Source organism: Schistocerca nitens, chromosome 3, assembly GCF_023898315.1.
Source record: "Schistocerca nitens isolate TAMUIC-IGC-003100 chromosome 3, iqSchNite1.1, whole genome shotgun sequence".
In the NCBI taxonomy this organism is placed as follows: Eukaryota; Metazoa; Arthropoda; class Insecta; order Orthoptera; family Acrididae; genus Schistocerca; species Schistocerca nitens.
This window is the reverse complement of record NC_064616.1, coordinates 861,481,990-861,498,023: the sequence shown is the minus strand read 5'-3', so window position 1 is coordinate 861,498,023 and position 16,034 is coordinate 861,481,990. Positions and strand designations below refer to the sequence as shown.

The following is a 16,034-nucleotide window of genomic DNA, read 5'->3' as shown; positions in this document are numbered from 1 at the left end:
AATTTAGGACCATGACCGTGGATTACACTTTGGTCAGTGCTGGTTAGAGTGCTGCAACTGTAAATGGAAGGCTTTGTTTGATAGTCTTATGCTGATGCTGTCTGAATAAATTATGCCATTGGATACAAAGCGGTTTAGTTTTGAGACCTAACCCACGAGGGGGGAAGGCACAGTGGTCTGCTTCAGGAATTCCAAGCAATGAAACACAAAAAACAACCCAGGAAGGGAGACATGCATTTGGAATCTGTTCATCGTTACGGGGTCAAACAAGAGGGTAACATTACTGAAACAATGATCGGGCTACTTAGTATATAATAGAGCATACAGATTTCAAGGAGGAAACGTATGAAGACGCAGACTTCCTCGTTATCAATATGTGCGGCATATCTTTCGTGTTAACGAAAGTAAATTCCCGCTTTACCTCTTCTTACGTGTCAAATGAAATGAATGCCATGAGGAATAGAATATTTGTTGACTGCGTCTCTTCTTGCTTCCATCCTTACCAACATACTTCTTCATTCTCGTGGTAATCATTCTATGTGTATGCTGCAAAAGATTGCAAGTGGACAAATTCGACATCGAGGTGCAAAGCGTTATATTCAATTCGAATAAGCTTCCGGTGTATTTTTACTTCGTTTGTATTTTTAGATGATTATGAACGTTACGGAAAATTATCTCACATGCTTTATGTTGAATGAGAAACATTGAATGATCCGTTTTGCTTTCCCTACGTTGAAATGATATAATGTCGGCGTCAACAGCCTTCTTCCACGCCGGAAGCTGAAACTTGTATCATTCTGGATTAATGATAATTGAATGTCTCATATGTATACATAGCCCACAAGGCGACGTCAGAAACCATCAGGGGAGAACGCCGCATAAAAACCAAACGTGCGCGCGCGTCTCCACTCTGAAGAACCGTATCGGAGAATCACGGCAAGCATTTCGCTGAAGAGCTGCCTCGTCAGAGAGCCTATAAATGGCAGCGTCGTAGCAAGTATTTGTCAACACTCTGATAGTGCATTTACTTCCGGGTGTAGGTCGGCGTTACCTCGCTAAATTCACTTGACATTCGTTTTACACATCGAAGACTCGTACGATATAATCCACTGCAAGATGACACAATTAGAAAGTATATTTAATTTCTGGACTCCAAGAACGGCGTTCTTCACATAAGTAACACCTGTTTGTGTGTGCATTCGGGAGGACGACGGTGCAATCCCGCGCCCGGCCATCCTGATTTAGGTTTTCAATGATTTCCCTAAATCGCTTCAGGCAAATGCCGGGATGGTTCCTTAGGAAGGGCACGGCCGGTTTCCTTCCCCATCCTTCCCTAATCCGAGCTTGTGCTCCGTCTCTAATGACATCGTTGTCGACGGGACGTTAAAACAGTAATCTCCACCTCCTCTGTTCGTGTGTTTAAGGTTGCGTTTTGAGGCTCAGGCAACATCGCAGTGACTATATTCCGCCTCTGGCCGCCAGTGTGTCGTTAGCTCAGAGGTTCCCTTGTGCGTTGCAGTGCTTGTACTATAAGACATAGCAGTTCGAATCACGGTAGAAGCTGCTGACTACAACCTTTTATTTTCCATTTTAATTAATGGAGTTGCAAACTGCTAGTAAAAATTTCTTATGCGAAATCTGAAGAATGCCTTTAAACATCAATCTTCGTCCGATTTCGACTTAGTAAATTAAGTTAATATCATGGATTTCTGCTTTGCAAATTCCAAGGTGCTTCACTGTAAAATAGACCCTGAAAAGATTCAAACCGACTGTCAACGATATAAATTTGAGCTTTGTTCGTCATATAGGTCTAACATGTCAGAAGGTTGTTTATGAAGTGCACATGTTCATTAATGTAGTTCCCTTCTTCTAAATTTTTGCAATAGCATTTAACTGTAGACGTTTTCTAACACCGGCGTTAGCAATTCCTTTCCGTTCTCTGAAACCTTCAAAACGACAAATTTTTCTGGTTTAAATCTGATGACCTTAACTATCACTTCCGATCAACAATAAATACTTCATGAACCCATACATGGAACTCCAAATGTGCAGTGTTCCTGCACTGCTACAGAGCATATATTGCAAGGTATTCACACAGTTTATCGCATAGACTTACCATAAGGAATGAAACAAGAACTGTAATACACTTTACACCACAGACGCTCACTCTGGCTTGACGAAAACATCCAAACATTGACCAAAAGTTGCACAAATAATTGAGTTTGAAAGGAAAAGAAACGAGGTATGAAGCATTTATAAATTCATCGAATGTAGTGAGGTGGTTTAATTTCGTCCCAGTCTATAAAATTAATTTCGGGCCATACTCAGCTCTTGCCGATTAATGTAATATAATACCCGCCTACTAATCAGGGCGTCTGCCTCCGTTGCTTTTGAGCGTGAATGGAAATTGTAGAAATTTTCTGTGGAGCAACATTTAATAATAAAGCGTTTTGAATCATCAAAAGCGATGAGCGGTAGCCAGCAAATGGATCCCGGAGCTTTGCCGCATACGGCGTCCAGAGGAGGACAGTCTGCAGGAAATCTGCCGCAAAATCGTTACTGGATAAAATTTTGATATCGGTGTGTCACAAAGCGAAATAGATTGAATCTGCGCTACCATTACATTCACGTCTTCAGCATTCAGACAGAAGAGGCTATAAAAATATTTTATACCAGCTGCTCTCGATCCACTGACATTATGAACAGAAACAACGCACGCTACCGCTAGACCACAGGCGTAATCAGCCTAGGGTTTCTCTATCATGGGACAAGTTTTCCTCCAGGAAGTGCCGCAGTCTACAGTGTTGCCAGATTGTGCAGATAACCGGACTTAGAGAATTAGCGAGTTGGCCAGTTTTTTTGTCCCATGTCGCGATCGGCGCGGACTTAGCTTCTGAAGCGGCCGGCCGCCGGTCAAGTTTTATGTCAAAGAGTGTACATTCAGTGCACATATTTATTTTGATGTTCTTGTCACTCAACTGTCATTTTCCTGAAACAACATTATATGTTGAATTACACAAATTATTCACTCAATAATTTTCCTGAAACAACATTATATGTTGAATTACACAAATTATTCACTCAATAGCTGCAGTGATACTGCAGAGGTTTTCAGAGAGAAGTTTGGAAACTGTGCAGAATGATTTTACTTTGCCTCCATCAAAGATGATGCCTTTAATTACTTAGGCTCTAGGACCCTATTTTTGGGAGCAAACTGTAGATAATGCAAGAAATTCAGCGTACACTTTCTCCTATGAGGAGGCCACAATGAAGCCAGCAAAAAGGAATTCCAATTTTCAATACTCTACTGGTTAGCAACTAAAGAAGCGGTTGTTGAAAATTATCTTCAGACTTATGTCATGGGCCATGCTAAGGCAAAAGATTTGCATCAAAACCTTGTTTTTGCAGGAGAGAAAGCAGATCCTCCTTCAAGGAATTTCCTGATGATCAGTTGTGATGGCCCAAAAGTGAATAAGGCAGTATTAAAATTAATGAATGAAAGTGTCCTAGAGTACGCAGCAACTCTTTCATTGATATTGGAACATGCAGTTTGCATTAAATTCGTAATTGATTCTGCCATGGCATTGAAAATTTTGAATCTGATGTTGTAAATCTTATTATTGCAATATTTCACTATTTTCATGGCTGGCCTGCCAGATGGGAGGATGTTCAACTATGTTGAGTATAACATGTGCCATCACGTTGGCTAACTGTAAGCCCAGCAGGCCAAAGGATTTTGGACCAGTGGTCTGCTATCAATAGATATTTCCTCACAGTTTTTTGTGCTAAATCTGCTTCAGTTTCAGAGAAGTCTAAAGAAATAGTCAAGCTTATAAAGCAACTGGCATTGAAGCCCAACTTATGTGTGTTACTTAAAGTGCCAACATCTTCTTGTTATACTTAAAGTTCTTTCAAAAATATATTGTTCACTCTGCTTCAAAGTTTGGAAATAAATTTTATGTTCCATATACAGTTACTTACTAGAACCCTTTCTTAAAAGATTAAAATGTTTTAACAACAGCAGAAGAATACCCTAACACATTTAGTTACCTCGATGGTGCCCTTGCTACAAACAACAGGTATTTTGAGGATTTCTGTGAAACATTGTAAATGCGTATAATGATTTGAGGGGATATTGAAACGTGACCCAGTCCTAAATAGGAAAGGCAATTACACTATTGTCCACACAGGTGGCTGCAGTATGTATAGTTCTAATAAAGCTGCTGTTTGTCACTGGAATGTGAATGAGTTTGTTGCAAGTTCTCTGCCCATATAACAGTCAAGTGGACATACTTCTCAGTAATCTGCCTGGGCCATTCAGGAACAGTAGGATACCATCACACACCTGGAGCTCCAAATTAACTTTTCCATTCACTGAACTGTCCATTTCACCACTTGTGGCCTGGTTATATGGCCTCTTTCAGATTACATCAGATGTTTGGCTGCTGATTCTCACTCTGTATCCCATTTATAAGTACTATCACCATTGCCATCTTCATTACCTATGTCGTGATTAGTGAGATGTATCTCAGAAGTTAATGAGACTAAACTTAATCTCAGAAGTTAGTGAGAGTAAACTTAGAAGGTCAAGGCAGGTATATCTGTAAGAACATGAATATCAGGACAGATGTATGGCTGTACATAGTCTTCCTTGGTAATTTCCATTTCCAGAAAAGCTTTTGTTATAAATTTTTTGATGGGATCATCATATTTTTGCCAGTTTACTAAAATCAGCGGTTATAAGTTATTTGTTGCATTCTATACATGGTTTCCTGTTCTCCTGTTATAGATAAAGTGACAGCACATGACGTACAACGTGTAGCAAGGCGCCTACTTGCTTCACAGCCATCGGTCGCAGCTCGTGGTGAAATTGCAGGAATGCCTTCGTATGATGCAATTTGTCAAAAATTTAGAAGCTCTTTGAACTGAAGCAATTTATTATGAACGTGAACAACAAACATAAATTATTTCGCCTAAAAATGGAGCCAAATTTTCGTAAACTGCGTTACTGTATTGCATTGTTTTAATATATTGAATGTAAGTTACCAGAAGGGTTAATGTGTGTGTGTGTGTGTGTGTGTGTGTGTGTGTGTGTGTGTGTGTTTTCCAGCACACCTGTAAATCACACCTTATGGTGAAACTACAGGGCTGACTTCCATCAACAATAAAAACTCAAGCTATTTATTCACAATCATGATTTATGTACAGTTATGATAAATAACATCAAGTGATATTATAAGGCACCAAGTTTATATTTATAATTAGTTACCTTATTGTATTTGTGTAATTATGTTGGAGAGCACAGTGTTTACTGTAAAAAAAAGTAAAATCAAAGATACAATATCAAGCCATTTTTTTCATTGTCTGTTTCTACTTTATTTGTATTGTTTTAATATATTGAGAACAAGTGTGTGTGTGTGTGTGTGTGTGTGTGTGTGTGTGTGTGGATACTATAAGAGTACACTGTACAAAAAGAATAAACAAAGATGACGACAAAACTTGGGTTAAAATATTGTACAATGTGTCACAAGAGGTTACTTGCATCACCATTGTTGTTCACAGATCATGGTGAAATTGTAAGCTTGATTTATGTTGAAAATGTAAAAGCTGTAGAAATAGAAGATCTTTAATTTGAATTTGTACAACAATGATAAATCATCTCATATTATATGGAGTCATGTTTTTGTGTACTGTCGATGACTTTGTTGTATTGTTTAAATATACTGAGTATAACCTGCTACACTTTGTTTTTGTATCAGTGTGCACACACACGTGCACATCCAAAATTTATAACAATGAAGAAGGCATTATAAGTTTCGTCTATGCTGTTATTCTACCGATTAAATTCTTTACAGTATACAGATATTATACATTTTGCTTTGTTCATATTGTTTCACAATCAAAATTACAACAGTGATGATCTGGGGTATGATTCATGAGAGGAAAAAAGCAAAGTCACCAAGAAAGCCATGGATTAATTCTTTTTGACCCAACAAAGTGGCACAGTGGTGAAGAGATTGCACTCATATTCGGGAGGATGCCAGTACAACTTACTTTCCCGACATTCAGATTCAGGGCTTCTGTAGTAGCCCTAAACTGCTTATGACAAATGATGGGATGGCTACTTTGATAAGGGCATGATGGATTTTTTCCCCCAATTCAAGCTTGTGCTCCTTCTCTAATGGCCTTGGTGTCTGTGAGATGTGAAACCGTAATCTTCCTTTCTTACCTTAATTTTCTTTGCAATTGATTACAATTACTAACACCGGTTGCCCACAACAGTTGTACACTTTTGGTGCTCAAAGATAATAATAAATGTCTTTCTTTTCCTGCTGAGTCGATTAAGTGGAATTGTACATGATCATGTGGTTGCTCTATTCTTTCTGTTATTGTCCATAGTTCTTCTGTACAATGACCTCATCATTTACAGGATGTTAATCCCTAACTTAATTCTGTACTTCCTTCCTTCTCTACCAAATTTATTCTCATATATTAGAAGGTATGCCAAAATTGACAGTCACTCTTTGAGTGCCATAACTCAAAAAGCAACTCTGGCAACTTGGTCCTCTTGTAGTTTCCAATTCTATCAACAGATGGCAAGTGTACAAAATGGCCTTTAATAGTTGTTGAAGTGAATGAGTACCAATGGGACAGTTACATGAGATACAATGAAGAAAAATTAAACCTGTCAACACTGAAAGGAATTTTTTCAATAGATACAGCTGAGATGTGGGGGTAATCATACCATGAATTTTCATGTTATTCAACAACTATGAAAAATGGAACACAGAACACTCATCTGATACATACATTAATGCTACTGCCAAATGGTATGCCACAGTGGATAAGGATTACTGAATCGGTGAGAAGTCCTCTTTAATGCTTCATATCGCACTCTCCCAAACAATGCTCATGGTTGTTTGGAGTGTTGATAAACTGTGTGTCGGAAGAGTGGCGAAGAAAAAATGTATGACAAACAAATGTGTAAGACGAGAGATATCACAAAGTGTTAATTCATCAACCACTATGCTGATACAGTTGAGTATGTTCCTAGATCCTTCCTGAAACTGTTCTACAGCTCCTTCTAGAAAGGTAACCGAGATTTCTTTAACCTTGATAACTGCAATTTTTTTCTTGCCATCCTTCATTGCTGACTATACAGACTGACAGTTGTGTGTAATTGGTCAAGTGGGGGTGAGATGTTAAGCTCTAATGGAAATGAAAGATGGAGAGAGAGAAATGATGATTGGATGAGTGACATTCTTTAGTTTTATTTAAGTGTGATATTAAGTTGTATTAAGTTGCTTTTAGCTATGAATCATCATGCTGCATATAATACAGCTTGAAACTTTTAGTTTCAGCATTGTGACATATTTGTATTGGTTAAGAAATTCGTTAGGTTGATATTAAGAAAAAAATACAGGAGGAGGCTGTGCAATATTTCATCAAAGATTTGGTTTATTTTCTTAACAGTTATCCTATCTCTGCTTCCTCTGTACTTTCTTTACCCAGTTTCTCCATTCAGATTTTCCTTTTCTGTTCTGACACAGTTCTGCTTTTTAGCTTAAAACTTCCTTAACTTTTCCAGTATTTCTTTTATCTTTTATTGCATTATTCTTTGTTTCTTAGCCCACTCTCTCTCCCTCTTTTTTCATGACTTTTTATAAAATATTATTTCCTCTTTTCTGCATACAAAACAGCATTTGTCTTCATATGCCTCCGGGATCTGCTTCTGTATCCTTACCATGCTAATCTTTGTTTTACTACATGCAAAATTCCAACATCTTCTCCACCCTTTGTGTGTTCTCATTGTCATTAAGCTTTTGCACACTTCTTCCAGTTATGTGAGACCATCAGAATATGTATGTGTGAACTTCCTCTTTGCTCTGGGGAGAGGAGAAAATGATGTTCAGAAGCTCACTATCCATCACTACTTTTTGTGTGACCATCCACCATTCACAGACTTGCCAAGTATTACAGTTTGTCTGCAATTATCATGATTTTTAGGCTAAAATCATGGTCTTATGGCAGTCCCTGCTAAAATTATAGAATTTGCTATTTGATTTATTTTAGTAATTGGACAACACAATTTTTTTTCATTACGTCATTTTATGTATCAGTTTTGTTTCAAAAGCAATACCCATGTATCATCTGTTAAGCACAGATTATATAATGTACACAAATATATACAATTTGTTTGAAGCATCACTGTTTACTTTCGTTGGGTTTACCTGTTACACTTTTTTTTTTTAAACATAGCCTGGAAATTCTTTGTGTCATGAGCAATTCAGAAGATATAGTTTATTAATGTAAGAGACATGATTAAAGTTCAGTTTTTACTTTTTGGAGATTGCCTGCACTGTGCTTACCAATTATGCAGTGTTTTTAACCGTTTCGTCCTTTGAAAATTGATCTTATTCCACACTCCACTAACATTTTGCTGTAAGATAACACATTTTATGTTTCAAAAAATGTAACTTTGAGAGCTAATTTTTAAATTTCCTGCACCATTTCTTGTCCTTTTTACTATGGGATAGAGGCCTAAATTTTTACTTTTCAAGTGTTACAATTAGGCAACCCAACAAGTCATAATAAAAATGTAGTGTGGTGTGGTATGGTGCAAGCCAGAGATCTTGATATCCATTGTAAACATCTTACAAATTGAAATTTTGGCTACTGAGTGCCCTTCTGAAAAGGTGTTGAGGATGATGGGCCATTTTTATAATGTAAGTAAGAACGATGTATATTATAATGTGCTTAAAGCTTTTTGTATGCACTGCCAATTATTACTGCAACCTTGGGAATAATAATTTTCAAATAGCAAACAATGGAAACTCCAGATAGGAGTATCAACAATGTAGGAAAAGATAGATTACAGGTTACCATAAAGATGACACTTAAGTTGCAGACAGGCACAACCAAGAAACACACATAAGCTTTCTGACAAAGGCTGTTGCCAAAAGCTTGTGTGTAAGTGTCTTTCATTTGTGCCTGTGTGCAGCTTAATGTGTCATCTTTATGGTAAGTAGCAATCTATCTTTTCCTATGTTGTTGTTAGCTTTTTCAGATAGCTCATTACAGTTGAGAAATACACACAATTTAAAGCTATATGCTGGACTTGGATGTGAACTTGGACCCTTGCTTTTCATGCACAATGCGCTTACCAAATGAGATATACAGATAAGCTCATAGACCATCTCTCAAATTGCTCTGGCAGTACTCTTAAACTACTGTCCAAACTCTGTTGAATCTCTCCCGTATACCCCACTATATTACCACTCCTGGGAGAAAGGTTTGTGTGAGGAATTGCTCAGCATAGTGATTTTTTCCAGTGCAATTCTTATACATTTCAGTGGCATTTATGCTATCTGCTCAAACCTAGAAGTATGGTTCTTTATGTATGCTATTTACACATCAGCACTTGATTGTTGTCTTATCTGGTGTGGTGCCAAATTTTATCATCACCGTCTATAACAATACTGAAGTGAAATTTGATAGTGAACAAAGCATAGCAGTTATTCTGTTCCTCTGTGATATTTGCCTTACCTTACATGACAAGCCACGTAGTGCTGAAGTATCTAGCGTATGTACAGATGCCCAAATTCTGTGCCCTATGGTTACATTCTTAAGATTCGTATGGCCTTTAGATCTCACAGGTTGCCAGATTTCTGTGGGTAACCGCCTGCCATATACTGTTGCATGTTGACAGATGTGACCTAACTTTATAGTGTGCCAGGAAGTATCACACTTGATCTGCTTGATAAGTGATGTCCTAATTTTTACACCAGCAAAATGTGTTACAGCTGTGGCTGCACAATTTAAATTATTTTCTGTATAAGGTGTAGCACAGTATTAACATGTGCGTGCGTGCGTGCGTGCGTGTGTGTGTGTTGTGAAGGGGGGAGGGGTATATAATGGTGAGGGTTGTCTTATTGGCTGTATGCTGGGTACTATGGAATTATTCCCAAAATAATTTCTAGCAGCAATAAAGCTGTGGTCATAACAAAATATGTGTACTGTGGGCATCTGAGATGTGGCTTATTTGTCCATGTGTCTTATCAAGAAGTGATCCTGATGAAAATGAGATGTATTACATTAACATAAAAACCTCCATGCCCACCTTGGGTCTTTGCACAGTATGAAAATGTTCTGACATGAAATACATTAATTGAGGAGTCTCCAAGGAGAATGGTTGCTTCTCTTAGAATTCCTGTTACAAGTATGATAAAAACACTGCATTAAGACCTTGGGGTAATACTCATACAAAATAGTACTAGGCAAAGAATTAAATGAGGAAATAAAAAACACTGAGCCTCCTGTATGAAAGCATATCGTAACATTCCTCATGAAGTCACGGTGTCATTTAGTCAACAGGAGTATTTTTGTCAGCACACAACTGTAAAAAAAAAATGAAACATTCACTATTGTATGGTAGGTAACCCATATGGAGTTCCTAAGGTACTGTGAGTAGACCTATATGTCTGCATGATGTGCTGCAATGAAATTTAACATGTTACATCATACTTTCTTGACTAGGAATACTGAAACAGGACTGATTAAATCAAAGAGATGTGTGAGCACAGCCTGCACTTATCATTTACTCTCAACTTTGATAATCAGAATATTTCTTACCCCTTTGATATCTATCCATGGTAATCAAAAGCACAGTTTTATTTCACATTTCTTGAAGTTAAGTATTTACTACAATATTCTATTACATCTCTTTCAGTTGACTTAACTGTCTTACGTGTAAGATTCTAAAAGATTTTTATGTCTTATATTGAGCTGGTTAGAGATGGAATATGAGACTGGTTCCACAATGGTGAATATAATGTGAAGAGATTTTGGGAAACTAAAGCTAGAATAACAAGACTACTTACATCTATACTTTTTGAATAACTATGTAAATTTATCTAATAATATCTCCTATTGTACCGTATATTATGGAATATTTGTATTCAATTTGAGGGATGGAGCATGAGAAGAATTATTACCTGTATGCTACTGTATATGCTCCACAGGAGCAATTTTTAGGAAGCTGAAGAATAGTTGTAGATTTCACCCTTGGATCTGTTTCTTAAAAAGGTTATTAAAATTTTCTGAATGGGTTATCATGAAAGTTTGACTTCCTTTTCTGTATCGTGAAGCAGAGATTTCTCAGTATTTTGTTACAGTCACATGCAAGGCAACCAGGCTGCTCTTCTCTACACATGTTCGGTGCTCCCTGTTAGACCTGATATGGTACCCAGACAGACGACTAATATTCCATTATAGGCTATATAAGTGTTTTGTAAGGTAGTCTTTTTCATAGAAGAACCTAGTTATTTGCTTTATCTGCAAACCTGTGTGACCATTCCATGCCTTATGTGTCGTTACTTCCATCTATTTATTTGTCATAACTACTGCAGGTCTGTTTCATTAGTCCACTCATTGAAGACTGCTACATTTTTACATTTCCCAAAGTGCACACCTTTTCTACATTAAGAGCTACTTGTCAGTCTTTTAGTCTCATAACTAAACACATTATCAGTGTAAAGTTTGAGATTGCTACTGACACTATCCTCTTAGTCATTAATAGATATAAAGAACAATATTTGTCTTTCATGCTTTGAAATAACTTACATGTTTGTGAACATCTCTCCATCCACAGTAACATAATGTGCTGTGCCTGTAAAGAAATATTCAGTCCACTTGCCAATGTGGTTAGATATTCCATAAGATGCAATTTCTCTAGTGGTAGTTGGTTTATACTGAAGCTTGTCACTTGCAATATGATCAATATCCAGACCGCTGGTGCCCTGACAGGAAGGCATTTTTTATTTATTTATTGCCAAATTGTAGACCTGTAACCTGATGTTTTAAAACAGGTGTCGTACATCTTCGTTTTAATTTTTTGCAGTTTTCTTTCCTTTTGTTTTATCTACAACATGTACAAAGAATAATACTTCTCAAAATAACAATAATGTAAGGTTGAAATATAATTTTTTTTGGAAAAAAAAAGAAGAAGAAGAAGAATATGAAAAGATGATAGGATAGAGGAGAGATTTGTTAGTACCATCACCGAATGTGACTGACTGTGAATATCTCGGAATAGTTTCTTTGAGTCATTGACTGCCTAGTCTCTCTCTCTCTCTCTCTCTCTCTCTCACACACACACACACACACACACACACACACCAAATGGTTATTAGTAGAGAAATAGTATTGCTTATCCTATTTATTAATAATCCTATGTATTAACTTTAGGTGCCCATCCATGTACAGTATTTGGTGATTTCTTGGTTAGATCGCCAACACCTTATGCCTATTTACTGTCACATCTTGGCTTCCTCCTCATTATCATTGTTTTTGCTGTCACTAGGGGTTTCACCGTCCACCCTCTAGAGATTGTTGTTATGTTGCACATAGGCATATCTGTTATGTTGTGTCCACACGTACTCTTCAAGTGTTGTTTTTGAAATACTGTTTGTCAATACATTTAATAATGCCCATTGTTCTTTGTGTCTTATTGCTGTGTATATATCTATGTCTATTTCTGTGTAGTCTGTTGTTCATATATTGCCTGCAGAAAAAGACAGTGTGTTCTCGGGAACCTTCTTCCCTGAGTATGCATGTAGGTGTCTGCCTCAGACTCACTTGGTTTAAGTGTGTGGGATAAGGTCCATACCCAGTTAAGAAATGTACCATACCACTTCTGGGATCGATGTTTCATTCTCAACTGCTCCCTTATGTCAGGGAGGAAATTGTTTAGTCTACGTCCCTTATCGCTTACATCCCACTCACCTTGCCATGTATCCAAACTTCAACTTTTAAGGTGACGTATCGTCTCTATCAGCACACCAGTTGTTGTGTGTACCTTATTTAGTCTCCACATCTTTAACCAGTACCTTGCAACTAATAGGTGCTGCAGCAATGTCAATCATTATTGCCATGGCGTATTTCTGTGTTGTAGTATTAACTATATGTAGGGCCTGGTTGATGGCATCAACTATTGGTCTGCTAGTTCTGAAGCCGAATTGGTGTTGGTTCATACCGCTGAGAACTCTGTGTGTTTGCAAGCGCTTACACGGTAGCTTCTCCTGAATCTTCACTAGGTTGTTTAGTAGGCATATTGGCCTGTAATACTCCAATTTCTCAGTCTTCTCTTGCAAAGTTTGTACTTGTAAGTCTTTGACTGAAGTCGATGCTCTCTGTAGTTCAAGTCTAAATTGCCTATTTTCATCATTTAGGCAGAACAGTTTAGCTTCAAGGCTAGTTATTTGGAAAGCTAAGGAAATCACTTTGTCTCTAATGACATTTAACAGAGCAGATGAAGCATGCTTAGCTTTTAACTCTACTCCTATTTCGCTCAGTATTTTATCTATGGCTGCTATCTTTTGACTGGGGGCGACATAGGCACAAGTTCTTCCTCCATGTGTTCCTTTCTGGGTGTGACGTTGATGACTCGAGCTACTGTCTTACCCGATGCTTTCCTCCTCCTTATTCTGTTGGCCTCTGGTGTGGTGGTGTCGCTGCTTTGTCAGATGGAATCCAGGACTGAGAGTAGGCAGGCGGTTGTTTACCAACAGGAGGAGCACAGCTAGTGGCTGCTGCTGCTCATGTTGCCGGTGGGGCACGGAGCAGCTGGTGGCTGCTGCCGCTGCGGCTAGTGAGGTGGCACGGAGTGCTGACACGCAAGAACTGTCATGGCTGACTGGCGAAACTGACACGCGCTCGGCCAGCGGAAGGTCGAAGGCCTCTCCTTTGACTAGTTACACACGACGAACACACTATAAGTACTTTAATCACTTTCTCTGTTTTATTTACTGTACCGAATGAATAAACAAGAACAGACTATGTAAGATAACACTCCCGGTATTCAAGAATTAAATATCACTGTCCACAATCAAATTTTTACCGAGAAAAACTGCATCTGAATGTGGAGCCACATCACACTGCAACCGACTCTGCGACCATCTTGAAGATGGAAGGCATTCCAAGAAGTCTACTCTCCCTTATGTGAGATGTGAGCATGATAATTTCAAACCCATGACTGGAAGAAGAAGACGGCAACTACACACCATGCCTGCCCACTGAGGATGTTATTGTTGGTGCTGCATAACAGTATCAACACTTAGGTCATCAGCTCCCTGCCTCTTACAACACTCCCAGGTTTGATCCCTGGCGGGGTCAGGGATTTTCACCTGCCTCGAGATGACTGGGTGTCTGTGTTATCCTCATCATTTCATCATCATTCACGAAAGTGGAGAGATAGGACTGGGCAAAGGTTGGGAATTTGTACAGGTGCTGATAACCGTGCGGTTGAGTGCCCCACAAACCAATCATCATCATTTTCAGTGAATTCAGGCGGATGTTCCTGAAAGACTTATGTTTTGTCAGTGTTTTATCCAACAATGTGGCATAAAGTGTGTTTTTCCAGCAGTACTCTTATGGACGGATGAGGCAACATTCACGTGCAGTGGCATCCAAAATTTCCATAATCAGTGTGAGTGGGCATACGTCAGTCCACATGCAACTGTTGAAATGGCCATTCGACATCTGTGCAATTCTTCTCGTGGACCACTTCATAGGATGCTATGTATTTCCCTATTGCCTGAATGGGGAGAGGTACAGATGATTCTTGCACAGAAGGTTGCCTCCTATGTTGAAAGATCTTTCACTAAAATTCCAGAAACAGGTGTACTTCATGCACAATGTTCAATTTGGTGTTCTTCTCTGACAGCACCAGACTCGTCTTAATGTTAATTGCTAGAGAGGTGGACCAATTGCGTGGCTCCCTTGTTCACCTAATTTAAACCTGTTAGACTTTCCTGTAGGGCCATTTAAAGGCATTGGTGTATGCCATACATGTAGAGGATGAAGCATCATTTCTTGCGAAAATTTAGGCAGGTAGTCGGAGAATATGTATAACCCTGGGAATTATTGAAAGTGTTCGTGCCTCATTGCAACAGCAAGCAGAAGCCTGCATACTGGCAGAGAGTCGGCATTTTGTACACATCTTATAAAGTAGCGAACTGGGTGCAGCATTGTGAGAACAAACTGGAGTTTTCCACGTGCTACGTAACCAACTTCCATGTCTGATATCGCAATAAATATCCATGTTCATATGACCTTTATTTATCTCTTGCATATACTGAACCTCATCCTGAAATATTGCAGTGTATTCCTGGAAGACCCTGTATATTACTCACCTTTGCGAAGATACGGCGATTTAACAGTAGCAGCATTCCTTGGTTTTCCTTTGTGAAGGAACATTTGGAAACAGAATATATATTTTAGCATATACTATCTGCATCAGTCACTACCCAGAAACAGCCTTGAACTGAAACCCAAATTTCTTAAGGTTTTTGGAGGTTGTGTGATAAAATTTTGTAGTTTAGATAGCCAAACATGTTCATGTAAACATCTTTCTGACTGTGGCTTTCTAGTTTGCTTTGTACCTACTTTGCACTAGGAATTGTTTCTTATAGCATTTCCTGATAGTGTGTTTATTATCGTTATTTATTCTGAGGGTACATGCTTTTCTAGAGCTTGAAATTGAGATACACTTAACAAATTCAGTGTATGAATTAAATGCTTCTAGCTCCAATCTGAGAAATGAGGAAAACTTCATATTAGCTAAAATATCAAACATATTGACTTTCCTATTTGTTTTTAGAGCCTTCATACCTTGGTGTTCATTGTTGCTATAAATACATCATAATAACTGATTCCATTTTCCATGAAAACATCCTCAAAGAGAATGGATCTCTCTTTCACCACTAAATCAAGTATAGTGACTGGGTTTTTTATCTGTTTCAAAAAGCTTTCAGAACGATTTTACAGAAAGCTTCTCATTGTCTTTCACTTATGAAATTTTGCAATTTACAGGGACCTTACAACTTAAACACATGTTGCACAAATCTGGGCAGTCATAACCTAAGTTGTTACAGAATCAGTGAGGTTTCTGTCTGAATCCTTCCTGCCAGCTCACAACCTAAGGACCATGTTCAGCTGTAGGAACCATGCTAATGGAAACATCATGAGCAAGGCTA

The 16,034-nt window shown here is 38.2% G+C and overlaps 1 protein-coding gene across 1 annotated transcript in view; it reads left to right on the top strand.

Annotated features, from left to right (window-relative positions):
* Positions 1-5,446, top strand: part of LOC126248894 (mitochondrial-processing peptidase subunit alpha) — a 137,032-nt gene extending 131,586 nt beyond the window's left edge. Inside the window, exon 11 of the mRNA XM_049950365.1 lies at positions 4,790-5,446. Within this exon, the coding sequence (XP_049806322.1) occupies positions 4,790-4,929 (140 nt within the window). The 3' untranslated portion in view covers positions 4,930-5,446. The remainder of the gene's footprint in view (positions 1-4,789) is intronic.
* The last annotated feature ends 10,588 nt before the right edge of the window (positions 5,447-16,034 follow it).